Below are 21,727 nucleotides of genomic sequence, written 5' to 3'. Positions count from 1 at the left end.
GGAAGTTTGCTTTCTTAATCATAATATTGTCAAAACAAACTTCTAGTGCCAAACAATGCATCACAAACATCGATGCACCTGTAAGTGCTAGCAATATGTGACCACACCTTTATTTCTGTGTATTTGATAGGCAAAACCAAACTCAGACTTCAGAATATAGTCTAGAGGCAAGGAAAAGGGTGACTGCTGATATGGCTTATCATTATGAAGACAAATACTGATTTATTTTTCAAATGTGTTTCCTATGATACATACTATATACCATATTCTTTGAAATACAGCATGTTTGTGCATGTGTGGTTCTCTATATGTTCTTCAAATATATTTATATTGTATTTTTATTTATATATATATATAGATGTGAACACATAGATTTTCATTCTATTTCTAAGTTTCGTCTGTTCTTTTATTTTCTCCATTTGTCTTCTTAAAGAAGTGGACAAAAGTGGAATTTCATGACAGATAACCTTCTTTGGTATTCATTTCAGTAGGGAGTAAACAGGCATGAATGACCTTCTTGTCTTTACCTTTGATTTTTAAAATGTTTCTTGGCACTTTAACAAATGGTTCACCACACTTCAACTGAAGGGGAAGAAGACGTCAATGACTTGATGGATGCTTTTTACTATAAGTAGAAAGCTGATATTTAGCACCATGTATTCTCAGGGTTTATTTTATAACCCTCCTGAATATGTACAACTGAATTGCTAGAATATATTCCTAAGAATATTGTTAAATCTTTCTGCTTGAAATCTCTGAAGATTAAATGCTATGAAAAGACATATAGCATTTTCCCTGAAAAGATTACTATGAAGCAAATCTGAGAAGATTTTGCTCCCAAATCTTTACTGGAATTTGCTATTAGTTTTGGATACAAGGATACCTCAAACTTTTGTGACAATGTTAAGAGTTCACATTATGTTGAGACACATAAATGATTTCACAGCATCAAAAAAAACCAACCAAATACCAAAACAGTTATTGACTGAGGTTTCTAAGCTCTTTTCTGAGCTCTAAAGAAAGAACTTTCTATAAAGAACTGTCATTAAAGTTGTATGCATTAAAAAAATAAAATAAAAATCAAGTTTATAATAATGACATAAGCCCATGGCTACAAAACATACATTTTGGGAGTGGGAAAGAGGGCCTTTGATTTTCTGTGCAAGAACCCTCTGGTAGTTGGAGGCATTTCCTTTGCATTACATCCAAGGTTCATTTCATTTTTAACCTACTGTTGGTTCCCACATCCTTTCGCAACCAGCACATGCTAATGGGAGATGACAGACAGACTTATATAAGTCACTTGGGGCCAGCTCCAATAATAGACTTTGATGCCTTAAATTAGATGTCACTCCACCAAACCATACTCAACAATCCCTCACAGAGATGTCTAGGCAGGTTTGGGGCTTTTTTCTTTACTTTTTGAGCCGAAACCACATCTGCTGTTATGTCTTTTAGCATCAGTACATTTGAAATTTCTCATCTTTCTATAAGGTAACTCGGGAATTTCCAGATAGAAAAAGAAAAATAAATATAGGACTTCCGTGAAAGTGATGTGTACCTAGAATAAAAGATTAAGCCTTACAATATTGTCAAATCAGTATTAGTATACAAAGTGCACAAAAAGACCTGCCAGAATGGTCAAAAGCACAAGTGGAATTTGATCCATATTACTTTCCTATATAAGGACTGTTAAACTCTCTGTTCCATTCCCTGCTTTCCTTACCAAAAAGTCTTTTCACAGGTGCTTTCTGCTTCTTTTGTAACTTATTTAATCAGTTCTACCTGCGCAAGTCAAGTGCGAGCACATACAAATGCCAGCAAATCACAATGGTGAAACTATACCTACACACAGTCCACAGGAGACCACCATATGCATAACACTCTTTCATATTTACATTGTTCCCAGTTCACAGGACCCACTGCTAGTCTGTAACTGAGTTCAAATGCACAATTTAAGGTATTCTAATACAAAGCCTGAGAACCCTCATTTCCTGAACTTACCTATTTTTACTCTATATTGCCAAAGTAAGACGTGCACATAGCTATGCTCAGTTTTGCCATCACCCTTTTATACTCAGGAGTAGCTCTCCACCACATTTTGTATTCTGCTGCTTGAGGAAAGTATAGGCATTATCTTAGCTTGCCCTCTCCACTTTCCCCCTTTCATCTCACAAGCACCATGATTTTACTGTTAATTTCCTGTTGGACTATAAACACTATCTTTCTCTTCTTTTTTTTTTTTTTTCTTGTTTCCCTTGCTGGCGTGTTCTGCAGCTCCCCACCCTTTTGTATTTGTCTCCTAATTGTGGCTAGCCTGAAAATTAGTTCTGAAAGTGGCTCCTTTTACTCAAAAGTATTTTTTTTTCCCTAAATATCCGCTCCCCACTGACCTTCCCCTCTTTTCTGTGCTTCCAAGATAGGTTTACAAAAGTTCAGCCAACCCTTCCATTGCATTGAATAGATTATTTATTTTTAAGTAATCACATTGAGGTGTATTGTCCAGTCTAAGTAGAGGCAAATTCTTTAATACTTCTATTCCTCCTTTTCAGTTTGACAAACTGTTTCAATCTTTCCAGCATGGACATTAACAGTGTACTTTTAGATTATAGAAATATTTTCCAAATTCTTCCTCATTAACATATAAATTTGTACTTTGATAATGTAGGATGTCCTAAACATTATAGTGTCAAAGTCATTATAATTCTTTTTTTTTTGGTAAGTTAATTTGCAAACCTGAAGTTCTGAATTTCCAACCTATAAAACAAATGGTGGCATAGAGATTTAGCGATACAATACGTGGGGAAAAATACCATTTGCTCTCCAAAAAATTATATTTTCCACTTTCATCGGGAAAGCAAAAGGCATAAGACCTTTGTCTCTATGGCCTCACTATAACTTTAGTTCAATGGGATTCCATGGAATATGGGAAGACTTATTAATCCCCCAAGGCCTCTAAACTGGATATTTTTCCCTTCTTCAGCCTCTCTTGTAGGCGGGGTTTTTCATTTTCTAAAATCCTCTTAAGAGCTGAGGCAGTGGAATTTTAGGCTTCAGATTTAATAAAGGAATTCTTTTCCCTTGGGTATGCAAAATTGAGAAGAGGTATATGCAAGTTCAAATCCAAAATGAATAGAATCATTTCACATCTTTTTTTTTAATTATTATCCAGTTCAGGTGACTGGAGAGCAATGACAGGTCAGTCAGTAACATGGCATCAATACAAAAGTATGCACATTTCAAATATCGAGGTGTATACTATCTCACCAATGAGATCTTAATTAAAAATGACAATTTACTTGCATACTGCCTAAGTTTATGGAAAAGATTTATTTCTATACCTAATGAACCATAGAGAGCTGTATAAGAGGATATTACACTGTGGAGCTCCTATAAGTTCCGCATCCCTATTTAATTATTACTCTACTGAATGGTAATTAATTATGGTCATTTTCTCCGACAGCTTTCTGTCAGCCAGCCAGGTGTAATCTACAGAACACATAGAAAACCTACAACATTAACATTCATAATACTCTACATGTAAAACATTGAAGCAGAGAACACTAAAACCCTCTCTGATTTACGACTGAAAAGGCAACAATATTGAGTTTTGTTTTTTTTTTTTCCAAGGACTTATGCCTAGATTAAACTGATTTGGACACATAAATGGCAGGGCCTTTATTAGGCAGATCCAAAAAATGCAGTGCTTCAAGAGGCTTGTGTTCAGTGACTATCATTCTGTCCTTGAAGTTAGCTGAACATGTAAAATTGCAAGCACCATTATTTACCAAAACGAGAAAAAATATTATTTGGCTGCCTGGTTAATGTTTAGGCATGGACTATTAACTATTAGATTTTCAATTTACAATTTTGATTTCTTAATATGCCTAGTAGCTACATAAACTCTATCTCAAAGGGACTTTCAAAGCATCTGTATACTTTATTGTGACATTTCACTCCAAAGAAGATCAGTAAATGTATACAGCTGCATTATTTTCTTATCAGAAAATCCTGTCTAAATGACCATGGTCCAATGCCCTGCTCAGTGCTTCCATCAAATGGCTCCATCAGGGCAGGAAGCTTGGATTTGTCTCAGTGGTAATATAAGATTTTTTTCAGTCTGGGAATGCTGATTTAACACCTCTGCTTGAGGACACAGTTCTCAGCATGAAAGGTCTGTGCCCCTGTGCTGCTACCTATGACCCTTTTTTGTCCTCCCAAACAATATATGCAGCTTCCAGCTGCCAGATTCCATTTCTGGTATCATACAAAGATTCAATGCTCTCCAACAGTATGAGTGATTCTCCAGTGATCTCCAGGACAAAGTGTACTGTGTACCTGATTTCAGAGCTTCTCCCTCTCAGCGACAGCAAAGCATCTGCTGCATGGCCTAAGACAGGGTCCTCACAAAGGTCACAGATCCATCCTTACAAATTCTTAATGTATCATTGGCTAAAAATAAACTCTGCTAAGCCATAACAGTGCCTATTAATATATAATTCAGCAACTCTTCAGGGTAGTCTTGTCAGTTTACTATTTTACCACCATTGACTTCAGCAGCTGAAATAAAATTAGGTTTCAAAATGGGAAGGATTACAAACAAGCCTTAAACTGTCTTTTTTTTCGTATAAGTTTATAACCTATAACAACAAACAAGAATTTACAGATAAGAGAGACAATTGTGAGCACATGCCTTAGGCCAGCAGCCATCTAAATGTTTCTTTTGGGCTAGCCCTCCAGCACACTGGTTCTTGTCTTTTGAGAGCCCTGAAGGAAGCAGGTTCTGAAAAAGGGTTTAAGGAAGACATTAGTAAATAGTAACTTAAGAAATCAGCTCAATAACATAGTGGAGTAATCAGACAGAATGAACACTAGAACAATCAGGCACAGTCTCAAGATAGATCTCCCTGATGACAGGAGGTCATGAGAGACTAATGCCGTGCAGTCAGGAGCACGGAGTAGGAGAGCAAGAATTTGGGTGTAAGATCCAAAGATACAGACAAGAAGTTTGAACTTCCTAGGGCTGGATTTGGTAGAAGTTCAAAGAAAAGAGTGGCATGAATCACAAGTTATCTGGCAGGCATTATTATGTTGCAGTTTGTTCCCTTTGGGGAAAAAGATGTTTCAGAATCTTTTTTCAAACTGGACTGGCAACTATCACTTGTGGGACCACAAGCATGAAGGGCACATCAAGCTAATGATGAGTGGTTTTCTTCCTCTCACATTCTTCCGTTGGCCTTCTAAAAAATTAAGTCTTTCAACATAACAGGAAATTAATACTAATTTATATGCACGCTCCAGCTGAAATAATCTGCTGAATATGTGTGATTACAAAGACCTCTGTTTAATTCATTTCATTTGCAGGGGTAATTTTCATTACAACTCATCTTAGTCCAGCTTCACTAAAGCCAGTTATAGAGTCTGCCTAAAGACGGAGCAGATAAATATGCTTTACAAGGCAGACAAGATTCTTGTTAGAAATGAGTAAGGCAGAAATGATCATAAGCATTAATGTAACTCCCAAAATAATAAAAAAAGTATTTCCTCAAATATTTGCACTCAGCTCATCTGAAATGACTGGGAGTTATCCAGGACCAGCCAGGGTCAGAACCTACGTTCTACTGACTTTAAACACTAAGCATTGTTTAAATTTGGTTAAACTTAGTTTATGTCTGAATTTGGAAATAAGTGAGGCTAGGGGAATTTCACTTTCAGAGTTCTTGTCAGACTTTGCCCACTTAATCCTTTAATTGGATGTTGAACTTTCTAAGCATAAAACCAGAAACTGTACACACTTCTCACATGCGAAAAATATTGTGTGTATGAAACTGATGAAGATCAGAAGACTTAGCTTCAGAAAATGTTTTTAAAGTATAAAAGTGTTCACAGTTTTGTTATTTTTTTTTTTTTAGGAGAAAATAGAATCCAGAAGTATTTAACTATATTGTTTTATACTAACATGGATGATACAGTTGACAACATTTAATGAGTTTCCCAATATTTATTTCAAAGTAGCGTTTTACATCTTGAAATGAATACCAGGGCTGGCAGGTGTCAAGACTCAATAGGAATTTACTTTCAGAGTAATAATGCAAATTACGCATTTGAATTCTACAAAGAAAAGAACAGCAGTAAAGTATGTAGTGACAGTACTATGAAGTTTGTAAAAGGTGTGATGGATAAGGCTTCCTGGTATATCTGTTTTACCCAGCACAACAAAATTTTTGTGACTGGCACTGAATGAAGAATGTACTTAAATTTAGCTATGGGACCAAACATTTTAACAGCTTAAATTTTCACTATGGTTCTTGCTGTTTCCAGAGCCTAAATATTTTGCTCTGATTCAGCATTTCTCTACAAAGTTTATGCGGAACAGAATATCTTCTAACCCCAACACAAGTTCACTGATTCCCAAGATGATAGAACAGAAATCAATAAAAGAGATAATTTCCTTAGTTATTTTATAGTAATGTTGAGAGAAAGTTCAAGACTTATTTAATACTAAAAACTAGTACAAAAGTTAGGTGTCTGTATCATTCTTAATATACTTTAGTATAAACCAAGAATTATTTGTATGTTTATTTTAAATGTAATTATATAAATACTCTTAAAAAGTAGCACATCTATACAAGTTATTTGAATTTTGTAAAAATGTGCTACTAGCCCTACCTAAACAAAAATAGAAAACACAGACGCAATAAAATCAAAATCCCATGGAAGCTAGGGACAGTCAAGAAGTGAATGCAGACATATAAAATCTTCTCCATAGACAGAGAAAATTTTCAGCATTTCAGCCCAGTAAGGTAACTGCCTTGTGTAAAGGCCCAGGTTAGTGGAAAGGAAAATACAGACTACAATCCAGCAAAGATTTAAAACACATGCTTAACTTCATGCACCTAAATAGTCCCATTAACGTGAAGTTAAGCATGTGTGCAAGTTTTTGTAGGATCATACTCAAGTGACATCCCTTTGATGAATGTTTCTTCCTGTGTTAGCAGGGAACAGTGTTTGATCAAGCCAGCATGAGGTTAAGTGCCCTTTATCTTTCACCTCCCCACTTAGAGAACTCTACTATGTTGGTGGGGGTGAGAATGAGGACGAGAGAAGCAGCACCCAATCCTGAAGGTATACAGTTCAAATTCTGGTTATTTTAAGAAGAGGAGCCTCTAACATAGCTGAAACTGAAGATCTAATTCTAAGATTTATATTCTGCAGTTCCTGAGCTGCTTTGGGTTGCAAATTCCTGATCAATATGCTTTAGACTTTTTTTTCATAACTTATATCTAGTGATTAATATTGAAATAGCTCTGCTGATTTCCAGATTAATCTTGTGCTAAGAATACACCAATCATTTTTTTTTCTGTTCCACTCCAACTATGATGAGGCCCATTTGTGTATATAACCAGTTTGGATCTTAATCGCAATGGCAGTGATTGAAAAATAGCTGCATAATATACCACATTGAACAACTGTGAGACTAAGCTGAGATCTAATTATACATTCCTGGCTTAATGTATCTTCAGGAATGTTCAGTACAGTAAGAATAGTACAACCTATATACGATGAGAGAAGTGTGCCACAACAGACAACAAAGTTTTGTGCAGAATAAAAACAAGAATTCAGGGAACTATGTTTCCTTCAACAATGTAACTTTGAATTGCTTAAGGCGTTTCATAGGGTAATTCTAGATGTTCTTTACAAACACAGTAATCATACCTAATAAACGCATTATAATGTGGGCATTCTTGGATGCATTTTCAACTCAGTTAAACCAACACAAAGAAAGATTCTGTCATTTGCTTAACCAGTCATAGAATCATAGAACAGTTAGGGTTGGAAAGGACCTTAAGATCATCAAGTTCCAACCCCCCAGCCATGGGCAGGGACACCTCACACTAAACCATGTCACCCAAGGCTTTGTCCAACCTGGTCTTGAACACTGCCAGGGACGGAGTATTCACAACCTCCCTGGGCAACCCATTCCAGTGCCTCACTAATTTAACAATAGGCAGGAATGGATCCTCCAAGTTCCTGTTCTCATTTCAGAAGTAAAAAGGTTGGATTTTTTTTCCCACCATTTTGATTGAAAATATATTTTGTTACACTTCTTCTAAATAGAGGTTTATAGCTGCATGTAACAACTGCACTATAGACTGCCCTAGAAAGACACATTACTAGACTGTATATGCCACAAGGATCCAACCACACATGCTTCCTAAAATGAAAAAGAATTCAAAATATATGAAGTATACCAGGCGAGAATATAAAAGACAATTTAACAAAAGGACAAAAGGAATCCACTCTAGATCTTTTGGTGAAGAAAACCAGCTGAGGATTATTAATGGCCACAGACACTTAGTGGCCGTGAAAAATGTTGTAAAAAGCTAAACTGATCTAGAATAGAAAGAGAATAGAAAGCTGAGAAGTTGTGTGGAAAAAAAAAAAGCAACATAAAATCCAAACCTTCTTTTTCTTAAAAGCTGCTTTAATATTCCAGATATTGTTCTAACAAAGAGTGGATTTGAATGTATTTAAATAAGGAATTGTATTAAACCTAACAACTGACTCATTACACATCACTTGAATTGTAGCATCCCTGAATTATGTTTTGTGATGGCTTTGCATATTTCTAACTTTACAGCTAACACCCCTTCCAGTTTTTATTATCACCTCGTTATTCCCATTCCTCCTTCATGATGTTATGGTGACTAAAAAATATGTGACTAGAAAATAGTAGCCTTTCATACTTCAATCCCCTAACTTCCCCTGGGGGAGTGGATTACTGCATCATAATACTGGTATCAGTTAATGCTGTGGGCTTCACTCAACTTCAAAGCAAAGATATTAAAGGCTCATTTTCCACTACAAGGCAGGTGTATTTTTATTAGGTCTTTTTCAAAATTGCTATGACTTCACTCATGGATATACTGCCAACAGCCATTATTGAAAGCTGGACTATAATTGCTAAGGAACATGCCATGTCTGAAGCACTAAACCAGTGTTACTGCAATCCTCCAACAATTGACTGAAACCAAGTGTTACATCATTAGAGCTGAATTACAACACACCCATGGCGTATTTTCCATGTGTGCTATTTTAAACATTAGTAGAGAAAAACCTGGATATAAATTCACAGATCCCTAATTTGTTCAAAATTCATGAACAATAAGGGCTGTCTGACAGGCTCTGCTGGCTCTATTTTAGTCAGAAATGTCACGCACCATAATTAAATGTCTGTTTGGCTTTTATTGGAGATGGAAATGCTAGCTTTAGTTATAAATTTAAACAACCTGTCACATGGGGAGACTCCACATTTGTATAGTTTAGGAAAGTTTAGCAATTGTAATTGCTCCAGGAAAGACAAACAAACTAATGGAAACTGTTCTGTTTCTTAATTGGCTTTTCATTGGAAAAACTAAAAAAAAGCGCATGTGGTTATGGTATAGCTTTCATCTGTTTTAGACCAAGATCTTTGCTTTGGTAGATAAAGTCAGTGCATCAGGACTTTCAATTGCTGTTGCTTAATTTTCATGCAGAAATTAACTGACAAATAGAGTGATCACAGCTTCTAGGTTAAGAGAAGATGCTATTGACAAGTGGCAGAAAAATACAATCAGTCTTCCAGAAAAATGTCCAGTTCAGTTCAGCACAGTTTGCCCTGATGTTTTCCAAGTGGAAATATTTTGCCGTCACACTGGTATGCAGAGGCTATTATACTTTAAGCAAATCCTGCAATTTTTCTACTCAGCTTCAGAAATTTTACAGTGCCCAGATTCCAGTGGAAAATATTTGATCACTCATATGCTTGGATAGAAATTTGTCACCTGGAATAGAAATCAGAGTAAACCTGCCAGCATCCTTATGCAGACAGGCTCTGCAAATATATACTAGGCAAGGTCTCTGCCAAATAACTTGTGTCTGGCCAATACCACCTTTCAAAAAGTCTGTGAATACCAGTTGCCAATAAAGATTCATTATACCATGTATAGGTAAATATTATCTTAGCTTTTGCATCTACAATTTTAAGCTTACACAGTAGCAATTCATTTGCTCTCCACATACTACCTGTCTGCAAGTTTCTGTACAGTAGCCAATCACAATATTCACACTTCTCACTAACACCTAAACAATATTCTTCTTTTACTTAAAATAGATCACCGTCAGATGCAACCATTTCAAAGTTGTTTTTCACTGCACACAAAGTATGTACTATGGCTATTTTATATAGTAATATCACACGCAAAACTTCACAGTAGATGTTATAATCATTTAAGTCTTTTCCAGATGCACTGTTTTTCAAGAAGCTAATAATTTCAGCTGGGTTCTATAATCTATTTAAATGTATAATATTTTCAACTTCTGAAAACGTATGCATACATTAAATTAACAGAAAAAATAATACTATCTTTATATCTCTCATAGTGAAACTTTGGAGCCGTTCCCTCAGGCATGCTAGATCCTCCAGAACAGTCCCAAATCATGCACTGGGTTACAGTTGTTAAAAATTAAAAATATTTTAGAAGGTGCTTGTACTAATTTCACCAAAAATGTTTGCCTATACATCTTCATTTTCTCTTGTTTAGAAAGCACATCACCTCAGATTATTTCACTTCAGAATACTATTTACTTTTTTGTTGTTATGAAGCTTCTCAAGCAGTTTTGTTGATTTAATTTTCATTTTAATTTTACCACTATTTTCACCTATATGAACTACATGACAACAACCTAGTGAATAGATACTAACATTTGATTCCTAGCAGTAACACTTAGAAATCTTTTTCTTTTTTTTATGTTTCCTATTTTCCTGACAAATTAGATTGCTTTTTCCTCTTCTTCCTTTCCTTCTATTACATCCTGACACACAACATCACCACCTCAGTTTTTCTAACCTCTTCCCAGCAAAAAGTCTTCCAGTGTCCATAAGCCTCACTAGCATGTCAGTTATTTCAAGCTCTTTCCTCAAACCTTTCTTTACTGTTCCTCCTATATTACTTTAGATTTTCTATGGTGTTTATTCTTTCTTTCTTTCTGGAAATAATTGTGGATAATAAGGTTTATTTTAGAGGGCCTTCTTTCACATGAAGAGAGCTAATAAATGAAGTTTTTCCCATATTAAAGAGAAGTGTCTACATGCTTTTATGTTCATCAGCCAGGACAGCTAATGCCAAAGAGCAAGGAGTTAACTCCTTTTTAGCACCTTGATCTCCGATTCTTCTGGCTATTGATCTGTCATAAGCATTGTTTAGTGAATTCTCAACTCGACTTCAATTTATTCCCGCTTTTGCAGAATAAGTTGGTGGCTGAACCATTGCTATATCACAGATGAACCCTCAGTCAGTTCCTTCTGATAATAGCAAAATCTGTTTGCAGCATTAGAGCACTCTCCTAGTTACAGCATGACCAGGGATCACATTTGGTCCAACACTGGGGGTGTTGGTTAATGAGAAAATGAACATGAACCAGCTTCAGTGTGCACTCACAGCCCAGAAAGCCAACCGTATCCTGGGCTGCATCAAAAGGAGCGTGATCAGCAGGTCAAAGGAGGTGATCCTGCCCCTCTACTCTGCTCTTGTGAGACCTCACCTGGAGTACTGTGTGCAGTTCTGGTGTCCTCAACATAAAAAGGACATGGAACTGTTGGAACAAGTCCAGAGAAGGTCCACGAAGATGATCAGGGGACTGGAGCACCTCCTGTATGAAGACAGGCTGAGAAAGTTGGGACTGTTCATCCTGGAGAAGAGAAGGCTGCGTGGAGACCTCATAGCAGCCTTCCAGTATCTGAAGGGGGCCTATAGGGATGCTGGGGAGGGACTGTAGTGATAGGACAGGGGGTAACGGGTTAAAACTTAAACAGAGGAAGTTTAGATTGGCTATAAGGAGGAAATTCTTTCCTGTTAGGGTGGTGAGGCACTGGAATAGGTTGCCCAGGGAGGTTGTGAACACTGTGAAAGGCAGTGTTCAAGAACAGGTTCAACGAGGCCTTGGGTGATATGGTTTAGTGTGAGGTGTCTCTGCCCATGTCAGGGGGGTTGGAACTTGATGATCTTAAGGTCTATCTTAAGGACTATCATTTTTGTTCTGGGTCCTAGTAGTGTCTTGAACAACCTTCAGAATACCTGGATGCCAACTAGTTTGACATCACAGTTAATAAAGGAAATACCTACTCTTAAGAAGCACATTGCAAACAGTGGTTGTGGTGATGAAGTATTTTGTTACTCACAGTCCAGCCTCTCATTAGTGCATTAAAATACTGATTTGCTACTATAGAGTGCATGGACAGCAAGGTGCTTTAGGACTTCCTTTACACAGCAAAGGTCAAAACCAGCCAAATGTTAACTATGAGAACCCTGTAGCACTAAAGCAACAGTTGAAAAGTAATTTCCTCTCTAAATATTTTAATCAGAAATAATCTTAATTTTTATATTTTGAAAGCATTATTTTTTAAACCAGACTGGCCAGAAGAATATTTTAGAGCTGTTTATTTTAGTGTGTAATAACACCTGTAAGGTGAATATAATTGTTTGCGCTAGTGAAGAGATCTCTTTACATTGATGACTTCTCTCAATTATTTTAACAGTGAAAGCAAAACAAAACAGCAAAGTAAGTGAACTACCAAATTTTATCTAATAACAAGACAATCTGTTCTGTTCAGCAGCATACTTCAAAGTGCATATTCAACCAGAATTTTTCAATTTTTTAGCTCCCATTAAAATAAAACAACAAAGTGTTTCATGCATTTCATGTAACGCTAAGGGTTATTTTTAAGCTAAGCAGTATGAAAATGCAGGAGGAGAATTAGCTCCAGAGAGCTGGCATTCCTTAGAAATTACTGTACATGAATAGTTACACATGCATAATTATATAATTACACTTGATGGCAGCAATAGCACATAAAGAAGACTATTAATAGCACCTAAAAACTGCAGAAATCTCATCAAGGCAAATATCCTCTAAAAGTATGAAAAGGTGGCACTTAATGCAGAATATATTTTAGTTTTACATTTCAGCGTGCCAATTACCATGAAAGAAAGGATCAAAGTCAAATGGCACAGCTGGCAGCTTGAGAATAATTTAAGAGGTGAAGTGGCACTAGCTTTTTGGTTTCAGTAAGATGGACTGCATTAACTGTAATAGGGAAATGATGCTGGAGAAAAGTCATACAGCATTCTTGCCTGGCATTAGTACAACATTAGCTGAACCTGCAGTTTGATAACTTCATACAAATTTTAAGGGAGAAAACTTCTGCTAATGAATACAAACAACAGCAATGCCTCCTCTGCAGTTTTGGGACAAAACAATAATCCAGAGCCACATTTAGGCTTAAATAACTGATTCAGGAACTCATGAGCCCTGATGAAATAAGATTAGGATGTGCCTATAGCAAATACAATCATAGCTCCTCAACCTTGTCCCCAAACTACAAAGAGATAATCTGTCTGCAAGAACATACATAAATGCTTTATAAATCAGAGCAGCTGGGCTGGAAGGATGTAAAACAAGCTGTACAGATAATGCTGTACAAACCCAAGGCTCTTCTCTCATTTCCCATTCTCCATGTAAAGTTTGAATTTTACAGTATTGAAGAAATGGGATCACAGAGGCAACTTCTTGTTGTCCAGTTCCTTTACAAAGGGAGTAATAAAAAGAGTCTGGGAGAATGTACAGCTCCTTTCCATCCTTACCCTAACTCCTTCCCAGATCATTAGGGTATGCTTTGGAGCAGCTGTGCCCTGCATGGTCTGGAGAGTGTCTGTTATATCTGCCTTCCCTTTCTTCGCCCATTTTCTTCCACCCAGCTTTTAATCTGGCTAATATTTGAACATGCATACCCTGTCCAACAAAGGATAATGTAGCATCTGATAATACACTACAGTCACCAGTTTCCAAGTCCTTTCCTCAAAGAAGGCTGTACCTTGGATGATGGCAAAAGTGTGACCTGTCTTAGCTGAGTTTTATTCAAACAGATGGACATTCAGCAGAAGACCTACATTTATTTCTTTTGCAAGGTATTAAGCACAGCTTCAGTTTCTTATCAATTAAGCCAACAATACAGTTGCCTTTCAAACACAACTTTTCAAAAGATGCTTTGCATTCTAAAGACTCTAAGCCACAAGGCAAACATTTGTCCACACAAACACTTCTGAAAATCAGAATCTCCTCCTCCAAGTGCATTATGGGTTCTCTGAAACTACTGGCATATATGCCCAAATATACACAGTTTAACACACATAGATTTTACAGTCACAATATGTTTTTCTGTAGAGTTTAATAGTATGGATTACTGCACATTACAAAGCAAAATAAAATCATGAAGGCCACGGAATTTGATCTCCACAAAGATCAAAATAAAACAGCAGAGGATGTAAAGTGTTGGTTGGGCAGGTTTTATGTGGACTATTCGGGAAAAATGGACCAGTTTTGCTTGCATGCTGCTTTCACAGCTACTATTTTTGTTAGTTTTGCAATCTGATGCTTTTGATTTTTATTTAATCCTAATAACTGCCGAAAGCCACTGAGTTTACAAAGCCAAAAAAGTAAACCTGGATCCACTAAAGATCCTGCTTTCCTATTTCTTAACTCTCTACTAACCAGGAATGGAATGGTCGGTTTTACATCGCTGGAAGAAGCAGATTTGATTAATCTTGTAGATTGAGACTTTTTATTGCAACTTGGCAGAAATTAGTAGATGCTTAGAAGGTGATAAATGGTCCAACACGACACGAAAACCCATCAAATTAAGACGGCACCAATTTATATAAAAATGAAGGCTATAAAACTACATTTGTTCTATGGCTGTTATTAATCAGAGTAACACTATATAAATTGACATTACAGTGGGAAATAAAGTTATATATTAATATACTGTGCTACCATTTAAATTTGTTTCTTGCTCTTTCACATAATTCATTGTCAGCTATGCATGACATATATGCATAAAAGAGAGACACTATTTCCCCCCACCCAATATATGTAACCAGCTCTCCTTCAAGTTCCTTAGAAAGCATTTTCTAAGATCTTCATAAAGCTCTACTGAGAATTTCTTACTCTAGAATTATCTATTTCAAGGAAACTACTTTTGAGTAATGCGTAAGGACAAAAAAAATCATGGTGTGACAAAGCTGATCTGAATCTCAGGCCCTAATGTTCTACCAATACCAAGGGCTTTGTTAAAACTTGGGCAGTGTTTGCTTTTTTTAATATCCAGTTTCCCTCTGCTAATGGAAAGCTTCTTACTTTCAATGGCAAGATCCTCATATATTCAGACAAAGCACTCTATTAACTCTCTCTGCTCTTGGAAGTAGAGATCAATTCAACAATATCAAACAACTTATTTCTTGAAATACATAATTTCAAGATAAATGAATTTATGACAAGTTGAAGGCTTTTGATTTTATTTTAAATGGAGAAGTTTGAATGAGATGGTTTTGCTTCAGGCAATACTTAACCTCTGGCATTTGATTGTTATTTTATAATAGTGGGAAAAAAAAAACCAAACAACTGTAAAGTGGAAAAAAGTGTGTCAGCCCAAGTAGAATGAAATATTCCCAGTACCTGCCTCTAACTTCCTACTTGATTTTGTTTGTCTCTTATTTTGCAAAAGAAATGAAAATGTTTCCACTTTTTATGAACCTAAATTATTTTGTATCTTTATTTGACTCTGCTTAGTGAACCAGAAAATAATGGTTTTCTCTAGCTCTCTCTTACTTGAGTCAACAGGGAAGAACATATTGGGCAACGGCAGTTTGAGACTCCAGCAGAGCTGCTGTCTTTACTGACCAATTCAAATATTCAGCACATTGATAGAACAAAATACGCTCACTCTTGTGAAGTTACTGACAGAGGGCCATAAAATGGTAGGAATAATTCTATCTGAAGCAAAGAGATTTGATCAGAAATCTTGGGCTAGGATGAAAATACACAACTGCTGAAACTGGTTAAAATTGTTCTTTTTGGAAATTCCCCATAAATGATTTTTTTTTTTCCTTTTTAGTTTTCAGGGCTTTTTTAAAATTAATTCTTCTGTGTAAGTCCTCATATGAATCTTCTCCACTCCCTTTCACTATTTTTCCCTTTTCATATATAAGAAAAAAAAAAAAAAGGAAGAGAAGGAAAAAGGAAGAGAGGGAGCAAGTTAAGAACTGCATTTTTCAATGCCCTCAAAAATATAAGCATATAAAAGCATATGCCTTTCTTTTTCTTTTTTTTTTTTCAGCTAACTGCAAATTTCAGACTTCTATCCAGGGGCATGGCATATTCTATACAGTTGTTCCCTAATTTTTTAAATTTATGAAGCTCTTCTCGGTTGTTGATATCTTGGTAACACGTTTAGGTCCAATTTACAAGTCTGACAGTTGAATTCCTGAGTTTTTACACATTTTATAGTCTGGGGATGCATTTTAATAAGCCTCAGATAACCCCAGGAGCTAATTATAATTCATACATAGTATGGAGGACACATTTGGAATAGACTCAGTATAGTCCAACAGTTTCATTGAAAGCAAGGACAGCCCAACAAGATACTAGAATTAGACTACTCAGCTGAAGATAACAGAGAACTTTTAAATATACATTTTCTAAAGAAAAAGAGTTTCTAAAGAATGAGTTTTCTAAACAAGGCAACTGTTCAGTAGGCTTCACTCAAAGTCAGGAATAAAAAAAATTACAAGGAACTTAACTAGGATGATGGCAGCTCTATTGAATGCTTACATAGCACACAGAAGCTGTGTAGACCCTTTTAGGTAGGCACAAAGGCAGGTATCTGCCTTAAGATGTTATCATCTAACTAGATTGTTCGCAAATAAAGGAAAGTAGAGATAGATATGGAGACATGTAGATATAAAACAGTGCAGTTAATAGGCAGATATTACTTCTTAACATCCTGCTTAACCACCACTTTTAACTGTTTCCTAATACCTGACCGTTCTTTGTAGCTGACTTACATGATGCCAACAAGAAAAGAAATAAATATACCTTGAGATTTATAGTTGCATGCAGATGTGCAATGAATTCAGGTAATAGCTAAGGACAAAATAATTCATCCTTTTCTCCATAAAATCTAAAATGTTCAAACTAAACCCAGGCATTTTCAACTGCGTATTAGCTTCCAATCAGCAAAATAAACAACCTATTCCAGACATTTCATGGGCTCCACATGAAGATAAACCAAACAAATTCTGTCAGGACAGATGTGATCACTCCCAGACTCAATAGGGGGTTGCTGGTTATTTTGTCTTAGTTTCAAGTGATAACTAGAGCTTTACATGTACTTTTTTCCCATAACACCTATTTCAAACTCTTAAACATACAAAGTGTTTTGTGTGTTCTGCATTTGGGAATCAGTTGTTAAACACAGCATTTGCTAATCTTCTTTCATCAGGCAATTTTTATTTGGCATTAGCAAGAGAAAGAAATTCTCAAACATTCTCTTTGCCTTGCGTAATACCCAAATATAAAATAAATATAGTATTGTTGATTTCTCTATATTCCCTCACTCTAAACATTATAGAAAACAGAACTTGTACAAAGGAATGATATAAAAAGGCAGAAAACAAATCACAGCAAAGATAATGGCTTGATTTTATCTTATTGATCTATTGCCCACTTTAGACAAGACGCACTGGTTAGAATTTAGCATGCAATTGCCCAGATGTCATGAACTAGTTTTAAGACTATGTGGTTAGGTGCTGGTATTAGAAAAACAAAGGCCCAACTTTTACGACGCTTTTCTCTCCTTGTTGCTCATAAGAAGCTTCTGAATAAAGACTGATGACTGGAAAAAAAAAAAGAATCTTTTGTTCAATTCCAATAAAATACATTACAGAATATTTTCAGTTAATTTCTTCTAAATACAGGTATTGATTTGGCTTTGCAATGGCCAATGTTACAGGCTGATTCTGTGGGTCTTACACAAACATTCTGTTCCAGAAATGCAAAGTTTTCACAGCTGCCATGTTCTGCTCACTGTTACAGAAGTGGGAAGGGACATTTATGGGAACAAGAATCTTGTACTTCCATTTCCCTTGTAAGATGTATAAACTGGGTAACCCTGGACTGCATGTCTTTTTTTGCATTTAGTTTTTCTCTATTTAAAATCTTGTGAGACAAAAATGTCCAAAATTCTTTAAATACTAGGCTGGTTCTTTGTGGTCACCATGTATCTGCCAAACCCAGATTTATTCCACATCAGAAATAGCTAGCTTAATTAAAGCTGTCATCTCCTAAAAGCTAATTCAATCCCTCTGCTTGTCACACTGAGGATAAAATTCAAACTAAGCCATCTGCCTTCATGGCTTTGAAGGTACAGCTCTCCTCCCTTTAAGATTAGGAAAATTCCTGCCTGCAAGTTGCAATAGTTCTGGTGGTAGACCATGAGATTTTTGGAAAGTCTACTAATTTTGCATATCAGGTTGTTCTAATAAACATACATGCAAGTAAGTTTGATAAGCTAAAGACAGCTAGGCCACAGAGCACACACACATGCACCAGCTACGCATGGCAGGGTTGGAAGGCTTCCCACTTGGGGACGCTCAGCACGGCTGGGGGACACAGTCTGAGAGATGCAGAAGGTGTCTTCTGCTTATCCCCTCACTGTATGGGTGGATAGGAAATCTCATGCAAGTAAGCCAGTGTCTTTCATTCAGGATGCAGCAATAACCTATATTACCTTTGCCTTTGACTCTTAGAGACTGCAATATGTTAATGTGCTTTACACTATACCTTATAATCCACTTTGAATGTATAATGTGTAAGAGTGCAAACTGATCATAAGCACTGGCTCTGCCAAGCATAGGAAACATGAGAGCGATGCCTTTGCATCTCTCCTACACAACACAAATGGCGCAGGTCTGTCTCTGCGCCTGCCTTTCACTCCAGCATATGCCAGTGCTGCTTATGTTGTGATGCAGAGGTGCCTCTTTGCTTACACAAAGGGCTAATACTGCAAACAAGGCACTCTCTGAGCACTCCTTCACTGGAATTACTTTTTTAAGATCCTTAAAGCAAGGAAAAAAACACCAAAATTACTCTACAGATTAGTTTTCCTACCAGTACTACCTCTACAAAAGAAATCCTATATGAAATACATGCATTTGTCCATTAATCAACAAAAAGTTAGTTAATACTCCAGTACTGGAACTGCTATTACACAGACAGAAACATCTACCCATGTGGAATATTTCAGTTGTCACCAGGGATTAATATCAGTGAAGCAATTCACTGGTATGGAGATTCCTATTATCCATGTGTTATTATGATGTAGAAAAGAATGCAGTTTGATGGGGTTTGTAGCATTACTTGCTATTAGGAAAAATATGCTTTAAGCATAACCAGTCGGCAATGCAGATTAGAAACAACATATGTGAAATGGCAGTTTCATTTTTTACAAAGACACACTTAAATGTATAATTGATCATCAATAATTTCATGTGGCATGGCTGTTATATCTAAAATGCAAACATTACATACGGATACAAGCCAATTGCTAACTTCTTTGGGCTAAGAAAGGTTAGAAAATAAACTTTACAACTATCAATGTGAGTGCTGACAGAGCAAAACACAAAATTTCAGACAATAGGTGTGGATATGTATTTTCTTCTTCAGAGTCCTACCTTTGCTTCATCTTTGCATGCTTCTGATTTCTATTAAGTATGACTACCTCCTTGTCTTGTCAAGCAATTAAAGTGACAAAAGTAACAGCAGATGCCTCTTTCATAGCTGAAACTACAGCAAGCAGACCATAGCTTGCATTTTATTACAACCACTCTATACAGCCTAATAATTCCAAGGTAATTGAAAAGATCCTGATAATAAACCACCAGTTTACCTTTTTTCAGACAAAATAAACACATAACCGAATTCAGGCTTCATTTTAACGACACATTAGATGGTTTCCAACTTGTCTTGATTTTTGTTTTATTTTATGATTGTAAATAAACCCTGGAAAATTCCTTCCCCGATTTTACCACCTGAAACTGCAGCTGTTGGCTGACACTATCAAAGCCTCGCAATTCCGAACTCACGTGCAAATCTCATCAAGTGCAGACACTTCTAATTGATTCCAGAAGTTTTTCTTTTGCTAAGATCAGCGGGCAGAAGAAGAATAATGAGCAGCTTTTAAGCAGAGGGGGGAGGGTGTTGAGCTTGGGGAGTGGAGATTTTAAAAGCTCCAGCTTGGCTGCTCTGCCAGAAATGTAGAGCAATTTTACGGTCAATTGGCCAGAGCATCTGGAACTATACATCATAGTCTTTAGTTGATGGTGGTAAAGCCGACTCTCAAACTGTCTAAGCCTAAAATCAGTAATGACTCTGCTGTCACACCTAAGTGGAAACTAACTTAATCTACTGCCAGATTTTACTGTGACTTTTTCTAAGGGACATTATTCCCCTTAGGGCAGTTGTCAAGAATATTAAAAGTCCAGTCTCGGGGATACACTGCATGGCATATCAGATTTTTTCTGAATGAAGCTAACATAGAAAATACAGATTACAAGTTTTGTTTGTTTAATTCCATGCATGCTGACAAGGCGTTTTATCATAAGGCAGTAGCGTTTCCTTCTACCCCCAGCTTCATTTCTAAAAATACATTTAAAATACACCAGCAGATCTAGTTAAGGCACAGAGACTGCATAAATGCTGAGGTCATAAATCACAGCGCAGGGCATGGAGCTTTCACCTTAATGGAAACCAAATATGCGATATGTTGCTCCTTGAAAAGTGGCACAGATGATCATAACAAGGACCAAGGAAAAATGTTCCAGAGCAGAAAACTATCAACTATGTGGAAATAAGTTCTTATGAGTAAATGTTTGTTTTACGTCAGAACTCATAAGTCAGTATTCTAATGCTGGTAAATTACACTAAGAAACAAGTGAGGTAACAGCAAGCCGTTGTATGATGAAAGCAGAAATAAGTAGTGCAGTAATATATCACATTAAGAGGGCCTGCTGTGGGACACAGAATACAGTGCAAATCAGTTCTTTAATAAAGGGATATTATATATTTTATCCAGACAAATTAGCTGACACACTCATAAGAAATACTAGAATTGCATAAAAGATCAGAGAAGCAGCCCATTTGGCACAGAGTACTGTCACCAAAAGTGTTCAGAACAGCTCCATTTACCAAGTTTAGATACTCTGGAGGAGTAAACAAACAATTTGACCACAACCAAGTTCATTTCTGCATTCATTAGTTATGGGCTGAATTATACCCTGCAGCACAAGATTCTGTATTTCTTCCAAACCTGGTTACATTTCTAATGCACTGTATGCCCGCCTAAAACAGAAAATAAGTTATGAATTTAAAATATCACACATGTATACAACCTTTTTCCCTCTTTTCCCCAATGAAATTTTTCCTAGATTTTTTTCCTTCAGACCTGTAAATTAATACATGACTGCCAGAGCACATCATGAAGGCACCCCATGAAGTTGCAGTGCAAGAGGAGTGTGGGTGAGATTTACTAGCAGATACACCGCCTTAGCAGAAACAAAGATAAACAAGCCCATCAAGACAGACATCTGCATTACCTCCTCCAGCTTCCTCACTTCTAGCCCCTTAGCTTGAAAGTCTTTCTCAGTACTGAGTTGCAGCCACTACGAGAGAAGTTGGTGAAAATACTTAAAACCAGTTCCATGTCTCTCATTTCTACTTGCTCCTCATTAGTACTGCTGTCAAATAGCAGCCAGTGCTTGACCAAAATCAGCTCATGGAATATGTTGGCCGATGC

The 21,727-nt window shown here is 36.5% G+C and overlaps 1 protein-coding gene across 1 annotated transcript in view; it reads right to left on the bottom strand.

Annotated features, from left to right (window-relative positions):
• Nucleotides 1-648: 648 nt before the first annotated feature.
• Nucleotides 649-21,727, bottom strand: part of AGMO (alkylglycerol monooxygenase) — a 136,860-nt gene continuing 115,781 nt past the window's right edge. Inside the window, 1 exon segment of the mRNA XM_062604977.1 lies at nt 649-1,561. Within this exon segment, the coding sequence (XP_062460961.1) occupies nt 1,391-1,561 (171 nt within the window). The 3' untranslated portion in view covers nt 649-1,390.

Source organism: Pezoporus occidentalis, unplaced genomic scaffold, assembly GCF_034315485.1.
Source record: "Pezoporus occidentalis ecotype Australia unplaced genomic scaffold, CSIRO_AGI_Poc_V1 ctg9, whole genome shotgun sequence".
Lineage (NCBI taxonomy): Eukaryota > Metazoa > Chordata > Aves > Psittaciformes > Psittacidae > Pezoporus > Pezoporus occidentalis.
The sequence above is the reverse complement of the archived record's forward strand: the minus strand, read 5'-3'. Positions and strand labels throughout refer to the sequence as shown.